The following is a 21,436-nucleotide window of genomic DNA, read 5'->3' as shown; positions in this document are numbered from 1 at the left end:
CCCCCTTTGCATAGCTCCTAAGGCGTTCTTTACTTCTTCCGGCGTTACTTGTGGGATTTCAAATACCTCTAGACTATTCTCACTAACATTATCGTAGTGTGTGCTACTGGTAATGTATAAATCTCTATAGAACTCCTCAGACACTTGAACTATCTCATCCATATTAGTAATGATATTACCGGCTTTTTCTCTTAACGCACACACCTGATTTTTGCCTATTCCTCGCTTCTTCTTCACATCTTTTAGGCTTCCTCCGTTCCTGAGAGGATGTTCAATTCTATCCATATTATAGTTCCTTATGTAAGTTGTCTTACGCTTGTTGATTAACTTAGAAAGTTCTGCCAGTTCTATTCTAGCTGTAGATTTAGAGGCTTTTATACATTGGCGTTTCTTGATCAGATCTTTCGTCTCCTGCGCTAGCTTACTGGTATCCCGTCTAACGGAGTTACCACCGACTTCTATTGCACACTCCTTAATGATGCCCATATGATTGTCGTTCATTGCTTCAACACTAAGGCACTCTTCCTGAGTTAATGTCGAATAACTGTTCTGTAGCTTGATTCGGAATTCCTCTAGTTTCCCTCTTACTGTTAACTCATTGATTCGCTTCTTATGTACCAGTTTCTTCCGTTCCCTCCTCAAGTCTAAGGCAATTCGAGTTCTTACCATCCTATGGTCACTGCAGCGCACCTTGCCGAGTACATCCACATCTTGTATGATGCCAGGGTTAGCGCCGAGTATGAAGTCTATTTCATTTCTAGTCTCGCCATTCGGGCTCCTCCACGTCCACTTTCGGCTATCCCGCTTGCGGAAGACGGTATTCATTATCCGCATATCCGGATATTATTCTGTTCTGCAAACTCTACTAATAACTCTCGCCTGCTATTCCTATAACCTATGCCATATTCCCCCACTAACTTGTCTCCAGCCTGCTTCTTGCCTACGCTTACATTGAAGTCGCCCATCAGTGCAGTGTATTTGGTTTTCACTTTACCCACCGCCGATTCCACGTCTTCATGGAGGCTTTCGACTTCCTCGTCATCATGAATGGATGTAGAGGCGTATACCTGTACGACCTTCAATTTTTACCTCTTGTTAAGTTTCACAAGACCTGCAACCCTCTCGTTAATGCTATAGAATTCCTGTATGTTACCAGCGAAATCTTTATTAATCAGGAATCCGACTCCTAGTTCTCGTCTCGCCGCTAAGCCCCGGTAGCACAGGATGTGCCCGCTTTTTAGCACTGTATATGCTTCTTTAGTCCTCCTAACCTCACTGAGCCCTATTATATGCAATTTACTACCTTCTAATTCCTCTAACAACACTGCTAGAGGCGCATTACTAGACACCGTTCTAACTTTAAAGTTGTCAGGTTCAGATTCCAATGGCGGCCTGTCCGGAGCCGGGGATTCTTAGCAACCTATGCTGTGCCATAGGTCTGACCGCCGCCGTAGTCAGTTGCCTCGCGGCTGCTAGGGTCTGAGGACCGGGGTTCGATTGTTGTATTCATATAGGATGTAATGGCCAAGTATTGCACCAGGGTGGCCAATCCTGCTCTGATGAGAGAGTGCGTTACCGGTTCTGGTCACCGGGATCAGGCCGCACTCCAGGCCTGTTTATGCAATTTTATCCACACGCGTATTTTTTTCCGATGGAGAATTGCGCGGCACCGGGATTCGAACCACGGTCCTTTTGCACGTGAGGCGAATACTCTAACTCTTCGTCACCGCAGGAGTTGCACGTCTAATTTAACCTACAGTGCTGCCTTCTTCGATCAGTCAAGGTCGACCAATTTGATCTTTGTTAAACCGCACAGATGGCACTCAACTGCAAAGACCTGGTAGTTTATGACCTGCACATGAATGGCCGTAAATAATATGGGGAAAAGATTTTTTTAGTGATAAACTAGAAGAAAAGAGGTAAAAAAAGAACAGGGGATTTGAACTCGTGACCCTTGGATGTTGCCCGGACAGATAGCTCAGCCGGTTGGTCCGTCAGGCCCCAGGTTACATTGAAGCGGCATAGCTCCTGTCCAGAGCCTCGCACTAACGTGGTAAGATTCTGATGTTGTCCACGATGGTGGTTGGAAGGCATACTTTCTTGGAAAAAAGTGGCCGCCCGTCCATGAGAGGGAACTCGAGCGGCTCTAGAGACTAGGAAAAGCTTAAGCAGGTGTGAGCCGAGCGCGGCACGCTTCGCGTGGGAAGCTAGCCCGAGTAACTATCCCAAGGACTGCTGTTCACGAGAGGGAAATGCCTTTGTCTAATTATAATGACCCTAACATGACTACTTTCGGAAAGTGAACGGCCCAGAGGGCTGTACTACGAGTTTTATGACTGATAATTTTCTGTATATATATATATTTTTTATCGTTTATGTGATCGAATGCGAGCGCTGTTTGTTTGTTTCTGCGTGTAGTAGTTAAGAGAGCGAGTATAAGGGAGGAAAAAAAAAGAAAGGAAAAAACTGAAACAAGAACTGAAACTTTTGCTGAGTAACAAGTAGCGAAGTGCGATAAAATACATTGAAGTCCGTCACGTCACAGCGACACGGCGGTGATGGAGATTTTGGTGCCAACATAAAGAAACGGAACTATGATGTTCATTTTCTCTCTTTCAAATCGATATATTGCTGCGAAGCTTATGAAAATTGTCGTTTGAAAGCATACCTTCACAGTATAGGGCATTGTAGTGTTTCAGTTTAGCTTCCCTGTAACGAATCTTCGGTAGAACACATTTTTTCGGGTTCCTTGATTAAGTGGCATCTTTTAGCTCAGTCTGTAGCTTCGGGAAGTTTGGCCCCGCCCTTCTTTTATTCATGAGATCGTTCGTCGATGAAATGCTTTGCGTGTACTTTTGTTACGCATATTAGGCAAGCACTGAACAGTGCTTGCTTAATACAGCTAACGTAAGAGGTCCCTGTGCGTCACGCTTCCGCTACTTTCCTTCCCTTTCTGCAGATCGTGGACAGTGTCACTGGAGGACAGCTCGGACCTGGCGAAGTGGGAGAGATCTACTTTCGAGCACCGCAAATCATGAGAGGCTATTACAATAGACCTGAAGCGACCGCCCAAGTACTCGACCAGCAGCGATGGTTCCGCAGTGGTAAGTTGTGCGGTGTTTCTCGATTTAGTAAATTGGCAAAAGGAAGCTATACCCCTCTTGTACTGAACATCATACTATTGAAGAATGGCAACCGCATATCGCCAGTTTTAAAGCCACGCCTTCTTTTCCTCATGTGAGCATTTCTGTGCGCCGCTGACCTGTTTTACACGAACACTTCACATCTTCGCCGCCATATGATGCATTTGTCTAGGGGGTGGGTCTGACTAGCAACAAGAAACCGACCCACCACTCGCCCAATAGCGAGCAGCAACACAAGCTGCTCACAAAATTCTCCTAAACTTGCATTAGCGTCCCCTAAATCCAGGCGCGAAAGAAGGGGTGATCAGGGCGCGTCTTCGTTTTCTGAAAGAAGTCCGACGGAACGCTAAAGTTTGATAGTTCAGAAAGGTGCAACGATGCTTGTGGCAGCCTTGGGACAAAACACAAATGTCGCAGTTACGCCCAATAGTAGAGGCATCGATCGCGTTAACATACGAACTAGTGGACAGCTGTACAAAGTAAGGATTGTAGTTTTATCGGCCGTATAAAGTTGTAAAGCTAGGCATACTAACTAAATTAACAAGCACGGTATCACGTGCGCTCAAGGAAACGTGGACACACCTCACTCGATGACCGCAAAAACTCGCTGTAACAACGCTGGAGTGGGAAATGCCGCAGCAACGAAGCGAATTGACCATCGTGCTGTATCTCGCATCCCCCCCCCAACGCGAACTAAGCCGCGAAAACACAGCGCGGCGAACTCTGTCCCTGTCGCAGATGGCTTTCATGATACACTGGCACAGGCTTCCGCGCTCGCCTGCCCGGGTCTCCCGGGTCTCCCGAAGCTTTAACCCCATGCGTGTTGGAGCTTGAGCCGCCATCACCGGCTCACGGTCGCATGCTTCCACTCGCTCATACAAAAGATGGCGCGTGGCGACAATTTATCGCCCTTGCAATTTATACGGAACCTCACGGAGACAACAACGGCGACGCCGCCGGCATAAATGTGCCTGAAATGTTTCTATGATTGCTATCAATAAAAAGCAAGCTGGATCATGTAACTGCAAGCCAGAAAATCGATGTGTGGCGGCCATGAGATGGATATATGCGTGTAGGCATGCGTATGTGCGCGTGTGCGTGTTTGCGAGTATTCGTCCACTCACAGATGTACAGATGGAGAAAGAAATGTTAAAGCAAAGAGTTGCATGTAATCAAATAGAGGCCTAAACGTAAGCCGCACACTGAGATGGGCGTGCGCTGTTACGCAATCACCTACGAAAGATTTGCTTTACACCAACTTCCGCAGATGCGAGAGGTCCCCTGTATTTTTTATGACGAATAATAATAATTGGTATATACATGATTGTTTAAAACATGGAAGCTTGTCTGGAAACCAGTTAAAACGAGAGGTTTTCGCTGCGCTCTTTGCAAGTAGCCGAAACTGTGAGGCAATAAATAAAATTTGTGCACGTTCAAGTGTTAACCGTCAAGATTTTCTGAGAACCAACGCTATTGCAAAATTTTGACTTGAAAGTATCAACCAAATAATGCCTTCGTCCGCGAAAAAAACATTGGCAGATCCTGTTCACTTCATGGGATCAACGCTAAGTTGAACTTTCTTCAAACACATAATTTCAACTCTGTGCTAAAAGACAAAGATACTTGCAACTTACACAGATACAAAACGCATGATGGAGTCTAAGCGAAGAAAAATGTTCGCCAAGTGGTTAGATTAACGTCCTTCAACTGGTTTTCGTAAGTACAATTGTAGCGTAAGGCGGTTTGCTTTTTCTTTGCGCAATAGCGTTCTGTCCTTTCGTTCTCATTTCCTAATTTTTGTGCTTCTTTCCGTCATTAGTAGATCTGCCGTTATTTTAATGCAATGCAACGTGTAATCTCATTCAGGATACATAATTTTTTGTACACTGCACATATAGCAACGTTATTTCATGTAACTGTTATGTTTAAGAACAATGCCGTTGGCAAGCTAACAAAAATACCAACAGCGGTACGTGCAGATGCACGTTGTGAGATGACGCAGACATGGCACGAAAACGACGAAATTGTTCCATGTTATTTGAGGAATACTCCTTAGGAAGTTGCAAGCAGAGAGAAGAGCAAAGCATATGTCAGCATATTGAGGACTTCTATGTTTCCATTTATAAAGTGCATCATACGAAATAGACCAAGACTGGAGAAGGCCAAACAAGCAAAACATAAAGAAAACTACGAACCTTTTGAAAAATGATTCACTATTCTGTTGAAAGGACTGACCGCTTTAGATACACCCATCAGCCAACAACATGTTTTACGTAAAAGCAGAATTCTTTAAATAGACGATAAACAGGTATACTACCTGGCTCTACTTAGTTGCTCAAATTTCTATGTTGTATAAACCGGAGCGAACGATGTTGGTCTTTTTTTTAACTAGAGTAAGCCCAAATTGAGAAAGCTACTTAGGTCGCTGTATGTTGTGCCCTATTTGGGCAAGACGGATGAGTGCTTTAGACATACCTTGCAGGATACATTACATGTCCATATTTTATGTCGTTATGTGTTGTTTTATAGCACTGTATAGAGTTGCGATGATGGCACTAATTTGTCGGGCCACATGTCATGGCGACAAAGCCTGGTGTGAATATCTGCATATACAGAAACATGTTCTGTGAGGCGCAGACCGGTTTATTTGAAACCTTAGTGGGCTAGGCAAAGAAAATGTCTCTTTAATAAACTATTTCCGACAACATGGTCTTGAAATTTCTAAAACCATTCGCACATTTCTCTAAGCTACAGCGATCTTTGCTTAAGTATGCTGTAAGGGCAGCTCGCGAAATAGCAATGTTGTTTAGGGAAATGAGCCCGTTATGTTGAACCTGGCGCTAAGTTCTGTGTGACTAGTGCCTACTATGCTGCACGCGTTTACAAAGCAGCCATGTGGTTATTAACGTAGTGAAATGCTCCCATCCAGTCTAAAGTCAGTGTTTCTTTTTGTATGCGTGTGTGAATGTTTGGCAGCGGAAGGAATTTGGCCTGTCTCCTGGGTTGCTATTTTCTTCAACAAGGCTGTCAGTTTTCTTGAATAAATTGCTATGCCTGTTACATATATATTCGACAATTAGCGTCAATGGTTTCGGGAGATGTTACGCTACAATTTGACGGATGAAGGATCTTACAGCGCGTTTTGTGGAGGCAGTAATAATTTTATAGTCGTGCTCCGTCACGTTTCTGCTTTCTTGTACACTCCATCTTCTACCTGCACTGCAAAGAGTGTAGCGAAGATGTTATGATAGCCTGTAGTAAGCTATCGTTTGTCGAGTTCGCTGCGTAACGGCGACGTGGCGCCTTAGAGTGGGGTATGCGGGAAAAAGAAGCCTTAGACAACAGAGAGAGAGAGAGAGAAAGGCAAAGGAAAGACAGTGAGGTTAACGAAAAATTGCCTCCGGTTGGCTACCCTGCACTGGGGGAGGGGCAAGGGGATGCGATAGGTGAGAGATAGAAGGATAAAAAAAAACCTAGACAGACACACGCGCGTAAACACGAACTGTTTCTATCGGCACTGACACGCAGCCTGCAAAGGCGTTCCTAGTCTTACACAGTGTCACCGCACAATCCTACGCCACGCAGTGTACAGTCACAATCTGTCAGAAAGCCCGGTGTCTTTTATGTATCGCAGCAGCACATTCATAGCGGATTGCGCTGGTGTTCGCGTAGGCCAGTTTCCAAGGATCTTGTTTTTTGGCATTGGGCACTTGCCCAGTTTGCCTAGGGTGGCTAGGACTGCTCTTTGCGAGTTGAAACGAAAGCTCTGACAAAAAAAAGTGCGCGATTGTTTCATTGCACCCGCAGAAGTCACAAAGTGGGCGATTGGCCATTCCGATAAGGAAAGAATGCGCATTTGAAAATGCTACTCCAAGCCAACAGAGCCTGTTCAGGGCACCGATCGTCACAAGAGTGGAAGCCTCTGCAGAAATAGACAGCTCAGCGTACTTGGTGTACCAATGAGAGGGAAAATAAGCATACAGCGTAGAATGTTTGTGTATTTTCTTTCATTGTAGGACGTGGTTGAAGTCAGTAGGCACGCATAATACCGGCTAATTTGAAAGGACACAATAAGAGATACATAATATATTAGATGAGCATATGACGATAGCACAGTTGTTGCCTTGTATGTTTATGGCTTCTTGTATGTATACAGTTCTCGCTCAGCGTACATGTCATTCAGCACAAAGACCATTTAGTACAACTTCAGGCACTTTCAGTATGTGGTAATTGCGCAGTTACGGTCGTTTTGCCATTGCAGTGGTCCCAGTATTTCCGTAAGAGCTGCTGGAGACATCTCGAAATGAAACAGCATATTTTACTCTTTAATATGTCAAGTGCAATCACAATAGTAGCTAACCAGCACCCAAAAAGATTATTGCAATGCTACGCTAATAAGTTCAGGTTGTCTGCAGTCCAGGCATATGATTGAGAGATGAGTTAGTTGCATGCTATGGCTTTGTCTGTTTCATATGTTTGACCACAAGCCCGGCAGAAATTCGTCGAGTGTATTGGGACGACATTATTGCGCAGTTGTTGATATTTACATTACCTTGACACTAAAAAGCCAGAAACCAGTTCCCGTAGGTTGATGACGACAAGGCGCTGGACGGGCAGAAAGTTCACTTCTTCACAAAACCTGTTTGGCTGTAAAGTATTGATTCTTAGCGGGCGAGCGCCGGCGGTCAAGCCCATTTGACGCACGACTCCAGGAGGCACCGTTTGATGCAACTTGATAATGCGCGTCTACGTTACACAATTTCCTGCCAGGCTTCCAGGTTTATTGCGGCGCCTTGCCTCAACCAGTAAGATAAAACTGCACATTAACATGTTGGTTTACTTTTATGCAGTTTACTTCACGCGGGTTTTCTTGCCTTTGAGCGTTGGTCATTTTGCTGGGTCAGCGCAGTTCCCTACAAGCGACGGCTGAGTCGGCTATCCATTTGCTCATTTCGTTGCTCAATCACATAATAATTATGCAGTCATAGGGAAGGCTCATTACTCGTAGTCGGTTCATATCGCGTTTTACCGCGCGATGGGTGGGTCCACGCAGAAGGTCTGGCTAGGATTGCCCAACGCGCTACGCTGGTGTTGAAAGTGTGCAGCCGAGCCAAGTAGGGTGGTAGGACGTCGAGGAATCCTTGACAATGCTTCAATGCATCTCGCTCAAATGTGTGGAGAATGGTGGCACAATGTAAATCACCACCGGACGATGATACAGACAAGAACCAGAATAACATGACAGACTAAGTAGCCCAATCTGCTATACAAGTCGCAGAAAAGTCTGCAACTTGAGTGTTCTCTTGATACAGTGTCTTCAGATACAGATTAGAATAGCTATGGTGTCGTAAATGAAATGAAAACATTGTTTTTTTCTAGCGTTTCCACTTCTCTTGCGGTCGCCTGCGTGTCTATGAAAACCTGCAAGCGCAATTACACCGAGGTGCTCCAACGTCTGCAGAGATGACAGATGATCAGCGACACCACGGCGAGCGTAGTCTCCATATTAGCTAAGTTACTGTAGACCGCGAAGAACTTGCAAAGGTTATTTATCAGTGAGACTACTGCTTGTAAATAAACTTGAAGTGCAGCTTATACCACTCCTTGCTATCTTGAAGTGGTAGTAACCGAGATCTATAGCCATAGTTTGCCTAGACCGACGAACATCGTTATACAGGAGCTGGATATACTATTTCTTTATTACCCTCCTGAGTAAAGCCCACCATTATGAGGCCACAGACACTCACATGGTGTCCTTGGACTCTAAACTACTTTTAATAATCTGGCTATGAGTGTAGTGAACGTGGTCTTTCAGAAGAAAAGTTGCATTGTATGTTAATCAATCTGTGCTACTAATAGATTGACTTTCTAAACGCCATTTGCAAAAGAGAATGGCTAATTCAGTTTTTTTGCTAAAACCATATAATCATGGCCATTTACATTACCTCATTTATTTTCATGTTCAAAACTGCACATGACCCAAAAATATCATAATCGAATTTCAACGCTCACTTAAAGCAGTACAGTAACCGAGTGCTGGGAAAAGAAGAAAGGCAGTTCACAATTATGTCAGGCAGAGGCGGACTCACCGTGGTGCCAGACTACGCAGAATAAACTTGCCTTAAAAGCAAGACATGCAATCATAAAATATTATTTGGAATAAAAAATTCTATGCATTTCAGTACACTGTAACAAAAAATATGAAGAAATGACCACGATACCAAAGCACGACATCTCCATCGCCTTGCCTCGGTAGTCTTAGTATTTTCCTTTGCACTATTAAATATAGCACATATTGAATGCTGCATTTCTGAAATAGTTACTGGCACGGTCGACCATATAATCTTTGTAAATTAGGAGAGCAGTTTGGAGTACATTGGAGAAAGTGAGAAGTTTGGTTTGACGTGAGAGCAAAGGGAAAGTGCAATAATTTTTCAAGCGCGATTGTTTGTTATGGTAACAAACATATGAACAAGTGGAGTAGGCGCAAATCGCGCTTATACAAGAGAACAAAACCGGAATTATTAGAAGTAGCTGGAACTTGATACGGTTAGTTATTATTATGGCACCTAATGACCCATATACTACTTACATGACGCTACTACAACTATAGGTCAGATGACGATGACGTACTTAATCAATACCCAAGAAAGCCACGGTGAAACAAATTTTACTTGTTTCTGTAAGATCTGTATGAAGATGACGCACATATTCAATACCTAATAAACAAACTGGACAAAAGAGTTTGAATTCTTTCTGTAAGATCAGTTTCTGTAACAAACTTCGACACGAGTTTTCAAATTCCGTTACACCCTTTCCCCACACATGCTTACTGCGAGTGCTCAAAGAAGTATGGTTTAGGTGTTTATAAGCGTCAAGTCAAACTGCTGCAATTTGACCTCGCCATGGGCTCCGCTGCATGGTGCAGGCGACGCCGGGTACTACGACGGCTCCGGGAATTTATACGTAGTCGAGCGCCTCAAGGACATGATCAAGTGTCTCGACCAGCAGGTGGCGCCTGCTGAAATTGAGACTATTCTGACCAAGCACCCGGTAGTTCTGGAGGCTGCAGTCGTGGGCATCGATCATCCAGACTTAGGTGAAGCACCAACTGCTTTTGTGGTGATTGAGCCTTCCGCCAGAGGACGCATCGACGCAGAGGATCTCGTGCGACTCGTTGCAGGTGAGACAATTGGTCAGTTTATCAGAGAAGCAGTATTTTTTTTTTTTGCATTGGCTAAGTGTGTCGGAATTGGCACAATCAATAATATTCTCACTAAATATACCTGCAATACTTTCCTGAGTAATAAAGAGAACTAGGTCAACACATATTCACAAAACATATATCACTATGTTGAAAGTTAAACAGAAATCTCAAAGTAACTGCGTACATATCATCCGTTCACACCTCCGCTTCGTGTACAACAGAACGCTAAAACGTACGCAATAAATTTCACTATTTCTGTTACTTTAGGTTATCAGAAAACGTGGTTTTATGAACTGAAGCACAAAATAACAGGAACGCCAATGCATTTCTCTGCAAAGCTCGGGAATTATCTTCAACTGGTGTCATCGTGAGAATTAGTTCCAAGTGAGTCCGCCTTGGGAGCTCCACGGCAAGAAGTTGTGACTCGCACTATAGACAATAAATAATTAGTTAAAATTTAATTAGTAAGTGGTTACTTAGTTGATTAGGCATATCAGTTTTTTTTTTCGCACGTAACGTCTGACTCTTCGAGTAGAACAAACAGCTCATGAACAAGAATTCTGCTCGCTCCCACAGGCAACCTCGAAAAAATTTTTGAAAGTGTCCGCTGAAACTCCTGGCATGTGCGGGCGTGTATGTGCAGTGAATCCGGAAAGGGCGGGAAATATACTATGAATGCTTATCGCAATGAAAAGTAGCCGTTTCGCCCGATAGTCATCGAGTGCGATAGCAAATTAGCACACAGCTATACGAAGTAAGAATGGTCATTTTATCGGGCGTATAACATTCCAGCTATATTAACATAGCTTTAACGCGCGTACAACCTAACACGAACCAATCTCACTCGATGACCGCGGAAACTCTCTGTCAAAACGTCGGCGTCAGGAAGCGCGGTAGCAGCATGTAGCCAACTGACCTTCCTCCTGCCCCTCACTTGAACGCGAACTAAGCGGCTAGAACACCGCTCCCACGACACTATAAGCCCGCGGCGCACATAGACTCCGTACTCATCGTAGATCGTATTCAAGAGAGGGCGCGCGGCGCCTTGTCATACGGAGCAGCCGCCGGAGTAGGACGGCCCTCCCCTCCCCTCTCCACGGTGCTTTGCGTGAGATGGAAGACTGTGCGCTTTCTGCTTGCTTTCCTCCCTTGCGCACGAGACTGAGACGCCATCGTCGGCTCACCCTCGCGCGCTTTCACTGGCACGCACAGTATACGGTGTGCCAAGACGTTGTTATCGGCCTTGCAATATATACGGAACATCACGACGACGAAGACAGCAGAAATGCACCTGGAGGGTCGACATAGCTGCTATCGCAATAAAAGCTAGCTGTTGGTGTGTTTCGTCAGGTTCTACGTGCGGAGAGATCTGGACTGTTTTGCAAAAGTCAGGAGAACGGTGTATCAGAATGAGCCTCATTTACAATCGTTTTCTCAATACGTCTGTGTTCATACGAGAGCGAATGACAGTGACTGTCGTACGTCTAGTTGTTTTTCGAACGATCGATATTTTTTGAGTACTTCACGCACTTTTCGGAGGTCTTTTGTCGGCCTGTCTAATTGCCCGTTGGTCTGCCTGCCTGTTGGCGACTCTAACCGCCTTCCCGCCAGCTTGGGTCACTGAGTATTCCATGCTCTAATGATTAAAGCATCAGGCAGCTTTGATGAGGCCTCCGCTTCCGAATCCAATTGCCGTGCCAACTTGCGTCGCGGGTCGCGCCAACTTATCTTCTTGGGTATGTGCCGCTGTTTATGTGTCACTTTTCCATGAATCCCGTACGCGCTAGCTGCTACCTGCGTATTTGCAACTAGGTAAGTGTCACATTGGAAGTTATTTGATGTATATTTGGTCCCTAGGTATGTGCAAAAGCCTACTTATCCACTGGAGTGCACGATAGCCGTTAACTTTATACCAGTATCACTTGCAGTCAGAAGAACGTGATACTAGTCGGCTATTTTAATTAGGATCATGTCTCCTGGGGTTTCCGAACGGATACCTCTGGAAAACCCTTGGGAGTTTGGGCTTTATAAAATAGTTTTCTTGCTTAAATTACAGAGTACACACTTTCGTTCAGGGTCAGTCACGCTCTGCCCTAGAGCATATGATTGCTAGATAGAGCACGTCTGTCCCTTCCTGGAACACTGTTGACTCCGGTTCCAAGAGTCATCATCTCCTAGTAATTTTTGAACTGATTAACCCGTTAGTTAGTTAATGTAGATACTCATGTGCACAGTATGTTAATTATTCAAAAAGTAATGCAGCGTTAGCATTGCCTTTAATTGTTCAGTAAGGCATAGAGAGGAATAATAAAGAAATCAGCTTTTGTTTCATTCTAAAACAAGTGACTCGCAATTATGGCCGTGCTAAAGTGGATGTACAGCTAAGCTGTTCCAAAACAATCACTAGAGCTGTTAAGGGGGTATGCAGTGCATTATTGATAGTTTCGAATGCTTCTTTTGAGCTTGTGCTTTATTGAAACGTTTGTTGTTCTATGCGTTGTATGGATGATTTCAATGATTCAGTGGGCTATTTGCTTCCCTTTGGTGAGCGCTTGTAGCCTCCGCGTTAGGGGAACATGAGCCATTGCATTTTTTGGTTGCTTAGGGGGTATCTTTCATTGCTGATGAAGAAAGATTCTTGTTTTGAGCTTGTTCTTTCTTAAAGCAACGCTGTTCTGTACACTGCATGCGTGATTTAAATGAATGTATGCACTATTCGGTGCAGTTTGCTGAGTGCTTGTAGCCTCTGCGTTACGATGGGGATGAGCCATTGCAGTTTTGCTTTCCAAGGGGGAAGTGATCCATTGCTGATGATGATAATTTTTGTTCGCTGGCGGACACGAAAACACGGACAGCTTCGTTGTAACAATCATCATCAAACTCCTAATTTATTGCAATATAAACTAGGGGCGGTATATTGTTTCTGCTGGAATCCTGAGTACGAGCAAAATTTTAGATGTAGAAAAGCTGCATGGAAAATAGGTTTATATAACTAATATGCTATGTTAATTAGGCTTATGCATATGTAGCCGTTACATTTAAGTGAACAGTCTTTAAACTCAGGACGATAATGATTGAGAGCACAACACATATCTTTAAAAGTATAGTAATAAAAAGTACTGTTTAGGTTCCTTCGATCCCATAAAATTATACCGGCGCCTGTGAATATCGACTCAGTCATATTATCAACAAATTAATTATCATAGTCTCTTTATATAATCGCTCTGGGTCTAGCGCGATGTTTCACGAGTAAATTGCCGATAGTACTATCGAAACCTCCCTAGGGAGACGACTTTGTAGAAGTTACATTGACAGAGCTTGCGCACATCATTCGATTATTAGTGGCGCTAGCCATTACTACAGTTGGAATTAGAGCAGGAATGCTAAAAGATTTGTTTGATTATGCGCGTCAAGACCTACTAAATATTGTAACTTATTCTTTAAAAGATTCCTAGGTTCCAAGAGAGCGGAGGGTAGCTAAAGCTATCCCACTTTTGAAGAAAAAACTAACGCGACTTGACCTAGACAGCATAGGACAAATTTAACGTCTTACCAATGTAGTAAAACTATTAGAAAAGATTCTCCATGACCCAATAACACATTTTATGCAGGATGCCACACATCTCGGCCCAGGTGAGATTGGATTTTGTCCTTGGCAAAATGTCGTTGGCATATGGTGCAACCATGCAGATCTAGAGAACCGCACTAAACTTGCTCGCCAAAAACGAGAGTAGGCAGCTTTCGGGGCGCTAGATGCAGCAAAAGCATACGAAACCGGAGGATATTTTACTCAGTTCAATAAACTTGAGTCTACGAATTCCCCGAAGTGTATAAGCACTTGCACACATGAATTTGTGAGAAACAGAGAGTTCTATTATCAGCGCAGTATTTCGCCATCTATACACAAGCAGACAAGGGGTCTACCACAAAGTGTCGTTCTTTCCCCTAAGTATTTCTTACATTTTCCTAAGTACAGTTCCTTTTCTCAAGGAAGTAGACGTTTATCCTGTTGAAGCTCGGGCAAGTTGTTGTGACATTCTTTTCATAACTGCGCAAAGGCCTAGGACGACTATGTTGTCGCTGTGTATGTGCACTCTTCTCGTCCTAGCCATTTGCGGTGTTGTAATAAGACACGCGTTTATGTATATGTGGACGATATCGCATTTCTTGCATCTACAACCAATATAACATCACTACACCAGTCGTTGCAGAATTACTGAGGAATGCTTGAGACATGGCTAGAGGGGTTATGCATGTGGTTAAATGTTAGCAAAAGTGCGGTAATAGTTCTTCCTTTAACTGCTCAGATGCACCTACCTCTACAATACCTCTAGGAAGCAGTTCAACTTAACTCAGTCAAACACCTGACTGTTATAGATCATGGCAAGTTCGCCTGATGCATTCACATTAAGCACAATACAACAAAGGCAGAGCGTACCTTCAATGCTTCACCGACTTAGTCGCCGTAGCTCTCGTGTACGCAGGGCTGCTTTAATGATGATGTTAAAAGTGTATGTTCGGCCCACATTAGAATTTGGTTGCGTAATATTTTCTAATAGTCCCGACTTTTAAAGTTTGCGTACTTTTAGAAAGAGAAGCTCCGCGATTATGACTCGGGCTACCGAAATTTGTTGCCAACACTGTATTATGTCAGGAAGCTGACATAGCCACCCTACATTGTAGGTTCCGCATGCTCACGTACACAATATGTATTTATCACGGACCTGCCTGAGGTTCGCAACGTATCGTAGTCACAATTACACAGGCCCCAGATAATGTTTGAGTAATCACAGTTACAACAATTGGATGTGTGCACACGTAAAGTTTGCCGCTGAAGTTACTCCTTACCAGACCTCGAAATTGAGTTCGAGTACGTATTTCCACCCCCAAATCATGCTAAACTACTGCTTAGCAGACATTACAAGACCACCTAAGCCACCTAGCTACTGACAACATAATAGCTACTGACGCTTGTCTCTGCAATGAGATGGCAGAAGTGGGGATATCCTCCTAATTGCTTCAATCATCTTATGCGCGTGGCGTTCCCAACTTTTATGGCCATATTTAGGGCAGAATTATTGGCGAATATCTTAGCATTACGACCGCTTCCCGAAAATTAGTGATTAGCTATGTGGCTGACTGATAGGCTGTCAGTATTCAAAGCACTTGCAGCATCTCCAAATTCAACAATTCTGCGCACATATTGTGCAATGGTTCCTTCGTATTTAGGGCAAGTATACTTGCTTTCGTTACAAAGACGTCATGGGTTGCACTTGAATGAAATTCCTTATTCACTCACATCAGCATCCTTCAGGGGCTCTGTAATATCTAATGAATACATTGTTGCGCTAACAGGAAAGTAAAGAATTAGCAAGGAAAGTAGGAAACGCGATGTCCATTCTACCAATCGTTTCGTACATTTCTTCCTGTGTCTTTATTTTCCGGCTAGCGCAGCAATGCATTCATAAGATCTCAACCAAGCCGCCCAGCAACACGTTCTACAGTCATATTTTATTTGCTGTCATCAGCTTATGTAACAGCGGCTTGGTACAGAAATTTGTATATATCGGACAATGCCGCAATGTACTTTCTAACATTGTCTTCTCAGTTCCACCATCTTTGTTTCCCGTGGAATAATAATTGATGCCTTCAAGGCAATTCTGAAGTTTTGATTGCAGAATAGAGATTCCGTATAGCACCTCGAAATTTATACTTGCAAAGGTCTGGTCTCGTTCGGGCCCCTATATATTCCATTTGCAATGCACCTAATTTTCTTGAGGTTCTTTTTCTGTAGTGCTGCCGATTTTCAGGACAAAGAACAGTCTTAGAAATTTCATTTCGAGAACTTGGGCTATAGTTAACCTTGCCGTTTCGTCGTTGGGGCAATTTGACTGTGATCGAGCCACAGGAATGCTTTCCCCGCCGTTACAATTTTATTAGACACACATAAATATTGCCTTGCTCAATTTTAAATATTATCAAATAATCCGATGAAACCATTTCCTCATGTCATATTACTTCACCTCAAATTTCTTAGCATTGTTTTCTTTGTGTCCAAGTTCTACGTTATATTTCATAATCCCACGTTCTATTATGCAAAGATGTGCTTTGTTATATTTCTAAAACCATTCTTGAAAACGCCTCCTTCTTGACCGATCCGCTGTCGTGGGTAAGAGCCAGCGTTTGGGAAACAAGTGAAAGCCATACAACTACGTATGCACCAAGCTTAACGGTCTCTGTTCAGTCAACATGTTTTCAGCCAATTTGGTTTACTGGGTACGTGTCACTGCACATTTGGCGCTGTTAAACGACAACCAAAATTATTAAAATTGCTCCCTTAGTGGGCGAAGTTCAGACGGCGTCATAAATTTAAAAAATATTGTATCAATACATATGCAACTGGAAACGTTTGTTGCGCTTTTTAGACAATCACAAGGAAGGGAGACATGACAGGTGTCTCCAACAACGCATTCTGCTAATACATATGCAGACGCGCACCATTCGGGGACTTCGCTGCGGCGGCGCTAGCTAGCGCTACAGGCCCAGAGCCCCTAGGCTGCCCACACGCCTCACACATAACGCATTTCAGGTTTCTAGGTCCAATGTTTCCAATGTCTCGGTACATTGCTTCTATGCTAACTTCAGTAACGTCGAGATTCATTGTGTGATGTGTTGAGAAGGATTCTTCTTTCCACACAGAACCCACGACTGCGAAAAGCTCAGTGCAGCGCCGCGAGGCGGTCGCGATTAACGATGTCCTTAGTTGTTTCTTGCCAGTATAAATGATAATGATAGCTAACTTCTCTTTTGAATCGTTTGCATAATAACTTGCACCTCTGGTCAACGATATTGAGAAGACTAGCCTCGGATAGATATTGGCCAGCGTGTCGATTCAAGCAGAGTAACTGGAGCAAATTTAAATGAATACCACCTGTGGTCTTTCATATCCCCATTCTTCTGGAGTATGGTAAGGATCCGAAAATTTTTCAGAGTTTATTCCGCTGAATATTTCTTGACGTACCGTTTTTTTGTGTCGTATTCTTCATAGCAAAGGAAATGATTGCAAAATTAGTGAGATTGATATCTTTGGGTAGCATGGCACCGGTACAAAATTTGCGTTTGAAAACGTCTTCAGCAAATTTTTTGAAAATGATTGTGGGAGAATGTTTATTGCGCATACATCTCAGAGACTAATCCATTACAACTTGCAGCAAATGCAGACTTTCGAAACGATTGTTTTATTTATGTTTCACTGAAAGTATTGCCAAGCTCGAGAATATAGCAATTATTACATGTGTTTATTACTAGCATACTGTACTCGTTACGGTTGGAGCGGTTCTTCTTGCTGTTTATCGAAGACTTCCATTTCGCGAAAACTGCACCGTTGCCCAAGACGGTTCAAAACAGGACTGCCCACCGCCGGTCGCCGGCCTTGTTCTCTACAGAATTTCACAACAGAACAAGGAACGCCGAACGCCATTACTATATAGGCGCACGAGTTCCCGCACGAGAGTTTTGTGGCGTCTAAATGTATAGACGCTGTGGCCGAAGGTCCTGTCTTGCGCTTTTCTGCCATCTGAGCTGACTGTCGCGGCGCGCGCATCTTGTCCAAGTACGCTCAGCGTCTCTTGCCAGAAATGTCGAAATGCACTCTTATTGCATGGGTAATTCCCATTTTAAGGTCACATGTCCTCGCAAACCTACTTGTGAGCACTTCCACTTTTCTTAGGATACTATAGCGGTAGCTTCTGCATTAACCTAAGTTGATTCAAAAATGAAATTTCTCATCTTTTCTTGCTGCAAATGGCTTTACTGAACTGCATGCAATTCTTTTTTTGTTATTGTTGCAGAGCAAACAGCCTTTCACAAGAATTTGCATGGCGGAGTTTTCTTCGTAAACGAAATTCCGAAGTCCGAAACTGGGAAATACCTGCGAAGAAAGCTGCGTTCAGGACACCTGCGCTATCTGGGAAAAGCATCTGATGCGCCATAAATTAGCTGCGCATTTCTGAGCTGCCTTCTCGATGTGCGCGCAGTAGTATCGGTGATGTATATAATGTGTTAATTATATTAGGTTTTCAAAACAATGACATCTAGGTTGCAGAAAACTTTGTAAGCATTAGTAATGAGCTTTAGCGGATACTACTTAGGTTCAGAAAAGCTATTACAAAATAGCGACAGCATATAGTTTGTTATCTAGCCACTTAACATTTCTAACATTAGTCACGCGTTTCTAACACTAATAGGCGCAACAATGAACACGAATGTGCTTCGTTCAGTTGTCTTCTAAGAGAACCTGCTTCAAACGTGCGGCGATTGTTTTGAGGCATTCAGCGATAACAACTCTGGTAGCTTAGACGATGTCGCTAGAGTCCTTGGGAAAAGGCAGCCCACCAGCATCAAAGAGGTAGTAAAAGTTCTAAATGAAGAGGTTTGAAGGCATGGGACATTCGCGATTTCATTAAGGAAAGGTGTCGCCAAGTTCGAAGCTGCGGGAACCGAAATTCATGCCGAACTTACAAGCATTCGAGATTTGATTACTTTCATGAACGAAGAACTCGAAACCTTCAGAAAAGATGTGGAGGTGTACCAGTAGGAACTAGAGGGCACGAAATCTGAGAATGAATTTTGTCGCAAGTAGAATGAATGGCTGTGGAAGGAACATAAAAGTATCAGAAAGAAATTGTGGAGCCTAAACAATAATCCATGAGTGTGAACATTGTAACACAGGAGCTTCGAGAAATCCAAGACGAGGACCTAAAGGAAACAGTAATGGACATTGCTGACGCCTTGGGCATTGCATTGAATATTTATGATATTTATGTCCCACATCGAGTACCATCAAAAAGCAGGGACAAGAGAAAACCCAATGTCATAGCGAAGTTTCTAACGCGAACTGCCCGTGTCAAGTTCTTGTCAGCTGCGAAGAAAGCAGAGTTAGGTGCAAAGCAGCTATAGGTTTCAGTGAGGATGAACCCGTACACATAAATGAACATCTCTGTCTTGAAAAATAAAGCCCTTTTGAGCACCGGACAACAAGCCAGGCGGGAGAATAGTAGGAAATATGTCTGGGTGTCGCAGGATAAGGTCCTTATGAGAAAAGCTGAAAAATTGCCTGTTTTGGATACGACCTGCGCTGCGGACCTGGAGCAAGTTCTTCAGGCGTATATAGTGACTAGGACGTCAAATTTTGCCGCTATGTTCGAGATGATTTGCAATTGTTGAAATACAGAAGCAATATCCACAAATTTCGCCTGCGATATGCACTTGATGAAAGATGCATGTGCTGAGCAAATCTGTTATGTGTATTGTAAAAAATAAAATTAAAATTAATAAACTCTTATTCATTCCTGCCTTTTCTAGATGAACTTAACTCATCAATTTGGGGAGGACATTTTGCCGTTTTTTCGCCTGATATAGCGTGCAACTGGTTAACAGAGGTCTATCCTCGGTATATAAAAGGCACTTTACAACCTGAACTTGCGCGTAAACTATAGATAACCGCATCAACCGTTAAAATGACAAAATCAAGAATAGACTTTATAATGTGTTCCTTATCGGACGTGACCGAGCTGCTAGCAAGGCTTTGAAAGATTGCACAAGGTTCGGCGAGAACAGACAGCGGATAGAGCCATCGATATCATTCAAAAAACTTCCGATACATGCAGGCGCGTCCTGCGCTGAGCGGTAGCATGCGATCACTCGAAAAACATTCACACGTGTCATTTCGTATTAAAGTAAACAAAGGAATTGAGCTGGCTAAAAATTTAATTAACGTTTTACTTCTCTAGAAAATGGTACATACGATGCTGCAGCTCTAGACTATGCGCCCCTTTCCACACAGAATTTTTATTTGTTCCCTGATGAACATGAAGTAAACATATATTCAGACGCTTTAAAGTGAGTAAGGGTGAGGACATCAATGGTTTAAAACTACAACCTATTATTTGTGTTACTGAGCACTCAGTCCGTAAACAAGGTGTTTCAGCTAAGTTTAACCAGAGTTAGCGGCGCATCTTCGTAGCCTGGGCTGATACTTCCGAATCATGTTGGTCGCCGAAACCTGCTGCACGCCTCTTCTCGATATGTGCCGTTTGGACTGGCCAGCTCGACATAGGCCAGCTTAGACCGACACACATAGCGAGTGGGACCGGCATTATTTTTTGCTTTCATAAGCTTGTTTTTCAGTAATCGTTCAGGCCTGGTTGGTGCAGGTCTCCTGGCTCACTTCTATATCTTGTCAATCGCTCTAGGCGCCTTTCGAAAAGTACTAAAAAAGCAACACTCTCACCAAGTATGTAAATATTTTGTCCATTGAAGGTAAATATTTATGAACACCTGCGCGAGAACAATACACGCTTTTGCTCAATCCGCATAAAACGCATGCACACATACACCGTACATACGCGTCCATTGTAAATAAAGTGAACACACTCTACAATGCATATTCCACACTTTGTACGTGATTTTGGGTGGAGAAACATATTGTTTCTGTAAAAATATTGCGTATTTTCGCAAAACACAAGGAGTACTTTCAGTGTGTCCACATGGGGCACAGTGTGCTTCAATACCGCAGGATGTGTATGGAATGGCAGCTGCTACGATGAGGTTCCATTTGCTGACGATTTAACAACACTGTGTCACATCTCTGAAGACGTCATATATAACCAAATGCAGCATATTTAACATCGCTCCTAAAGCATCAGTGAAATGTATGCTGAAGCCGCTCACATATTCAGTTCTCGAATATTTGATCATAAATATCAGGTAAGCCATCACTTGCGTTCTATACAATGAAATACACACAACCCCCCGTAATATCTGCTTGCACAAGGTAGTTGTAGAAAGCATAGCACAGAAGCTGAGGCTATTATATGTAGAAGTGTCTCACTATTGAAACTTGTTTTCGTGATGAATTCTCAATATAAAATTTTTCAGTATACATTTCTTCGAAATATATAGCCCTTTTAGGGCGATCGTGTGCCGTCCCCAGGAAACCTTGTGTGCCTATTACTGGCGCTTTGTTAAGGACGTTTCACGCATCGCCCGGTCATTGATACATCTTGAAAAATAAGGTTTCGATCTC

General features: G+C 43.4%; 1 protein-coding gene across 1 annotated transcript in view; it reads left to right on the top strand.

Annotated features, from left to right (window-relative positions):
• The window catches only part of LOC142564892 (luciferin 4-monooxygenase-like), a 61,646-nt gene extending 41,999 nt beyond the window's left edge, over positions 1-19,647 (top strand). Inside the window, exons 7-9 of the mRNA XM_075676084.1 lie at positions 2,960-3,104; positions 10,072-10,326; positions 18,201-19,647. Of these exons, the coding sequence (XP_075532199.1) occupies positions 2,960-3,104; positions 10,072-10,326; positions 18,201-18,343 (543 nt within the window). The 3' untranslated portion in view covers positions 18,344-19,647. The remainder of the gene's footprint in view (positions 1-2,959; positions 3,105-10,071; positions 10,327-18,200) is intronic.
• The last annotated feature ends 1,789 nt before the right edge of the window (positions 19,648-21,436 follow it).

This window comes from Dermacentor variabilis, chromosome 11 (assembly GCF_050947875.1).
Source record: "Dermacentor variabilis isolate Ectoservices chromosome 11, ASM5094787v1, whole genome shotgun sequence".
Classification (NCBI taxonomy): domain Eukaryota; kingdom Metazoa; phylum Arthropoda; class Arachnida; order Ixodida; family Ixodidae; genus Dermacentor; species Dermacentor variabilis.
Note: the sequence above shows the minus strand (reverse complement) of the source record. Positions and strands in the feature narration are given on the sequence as shown.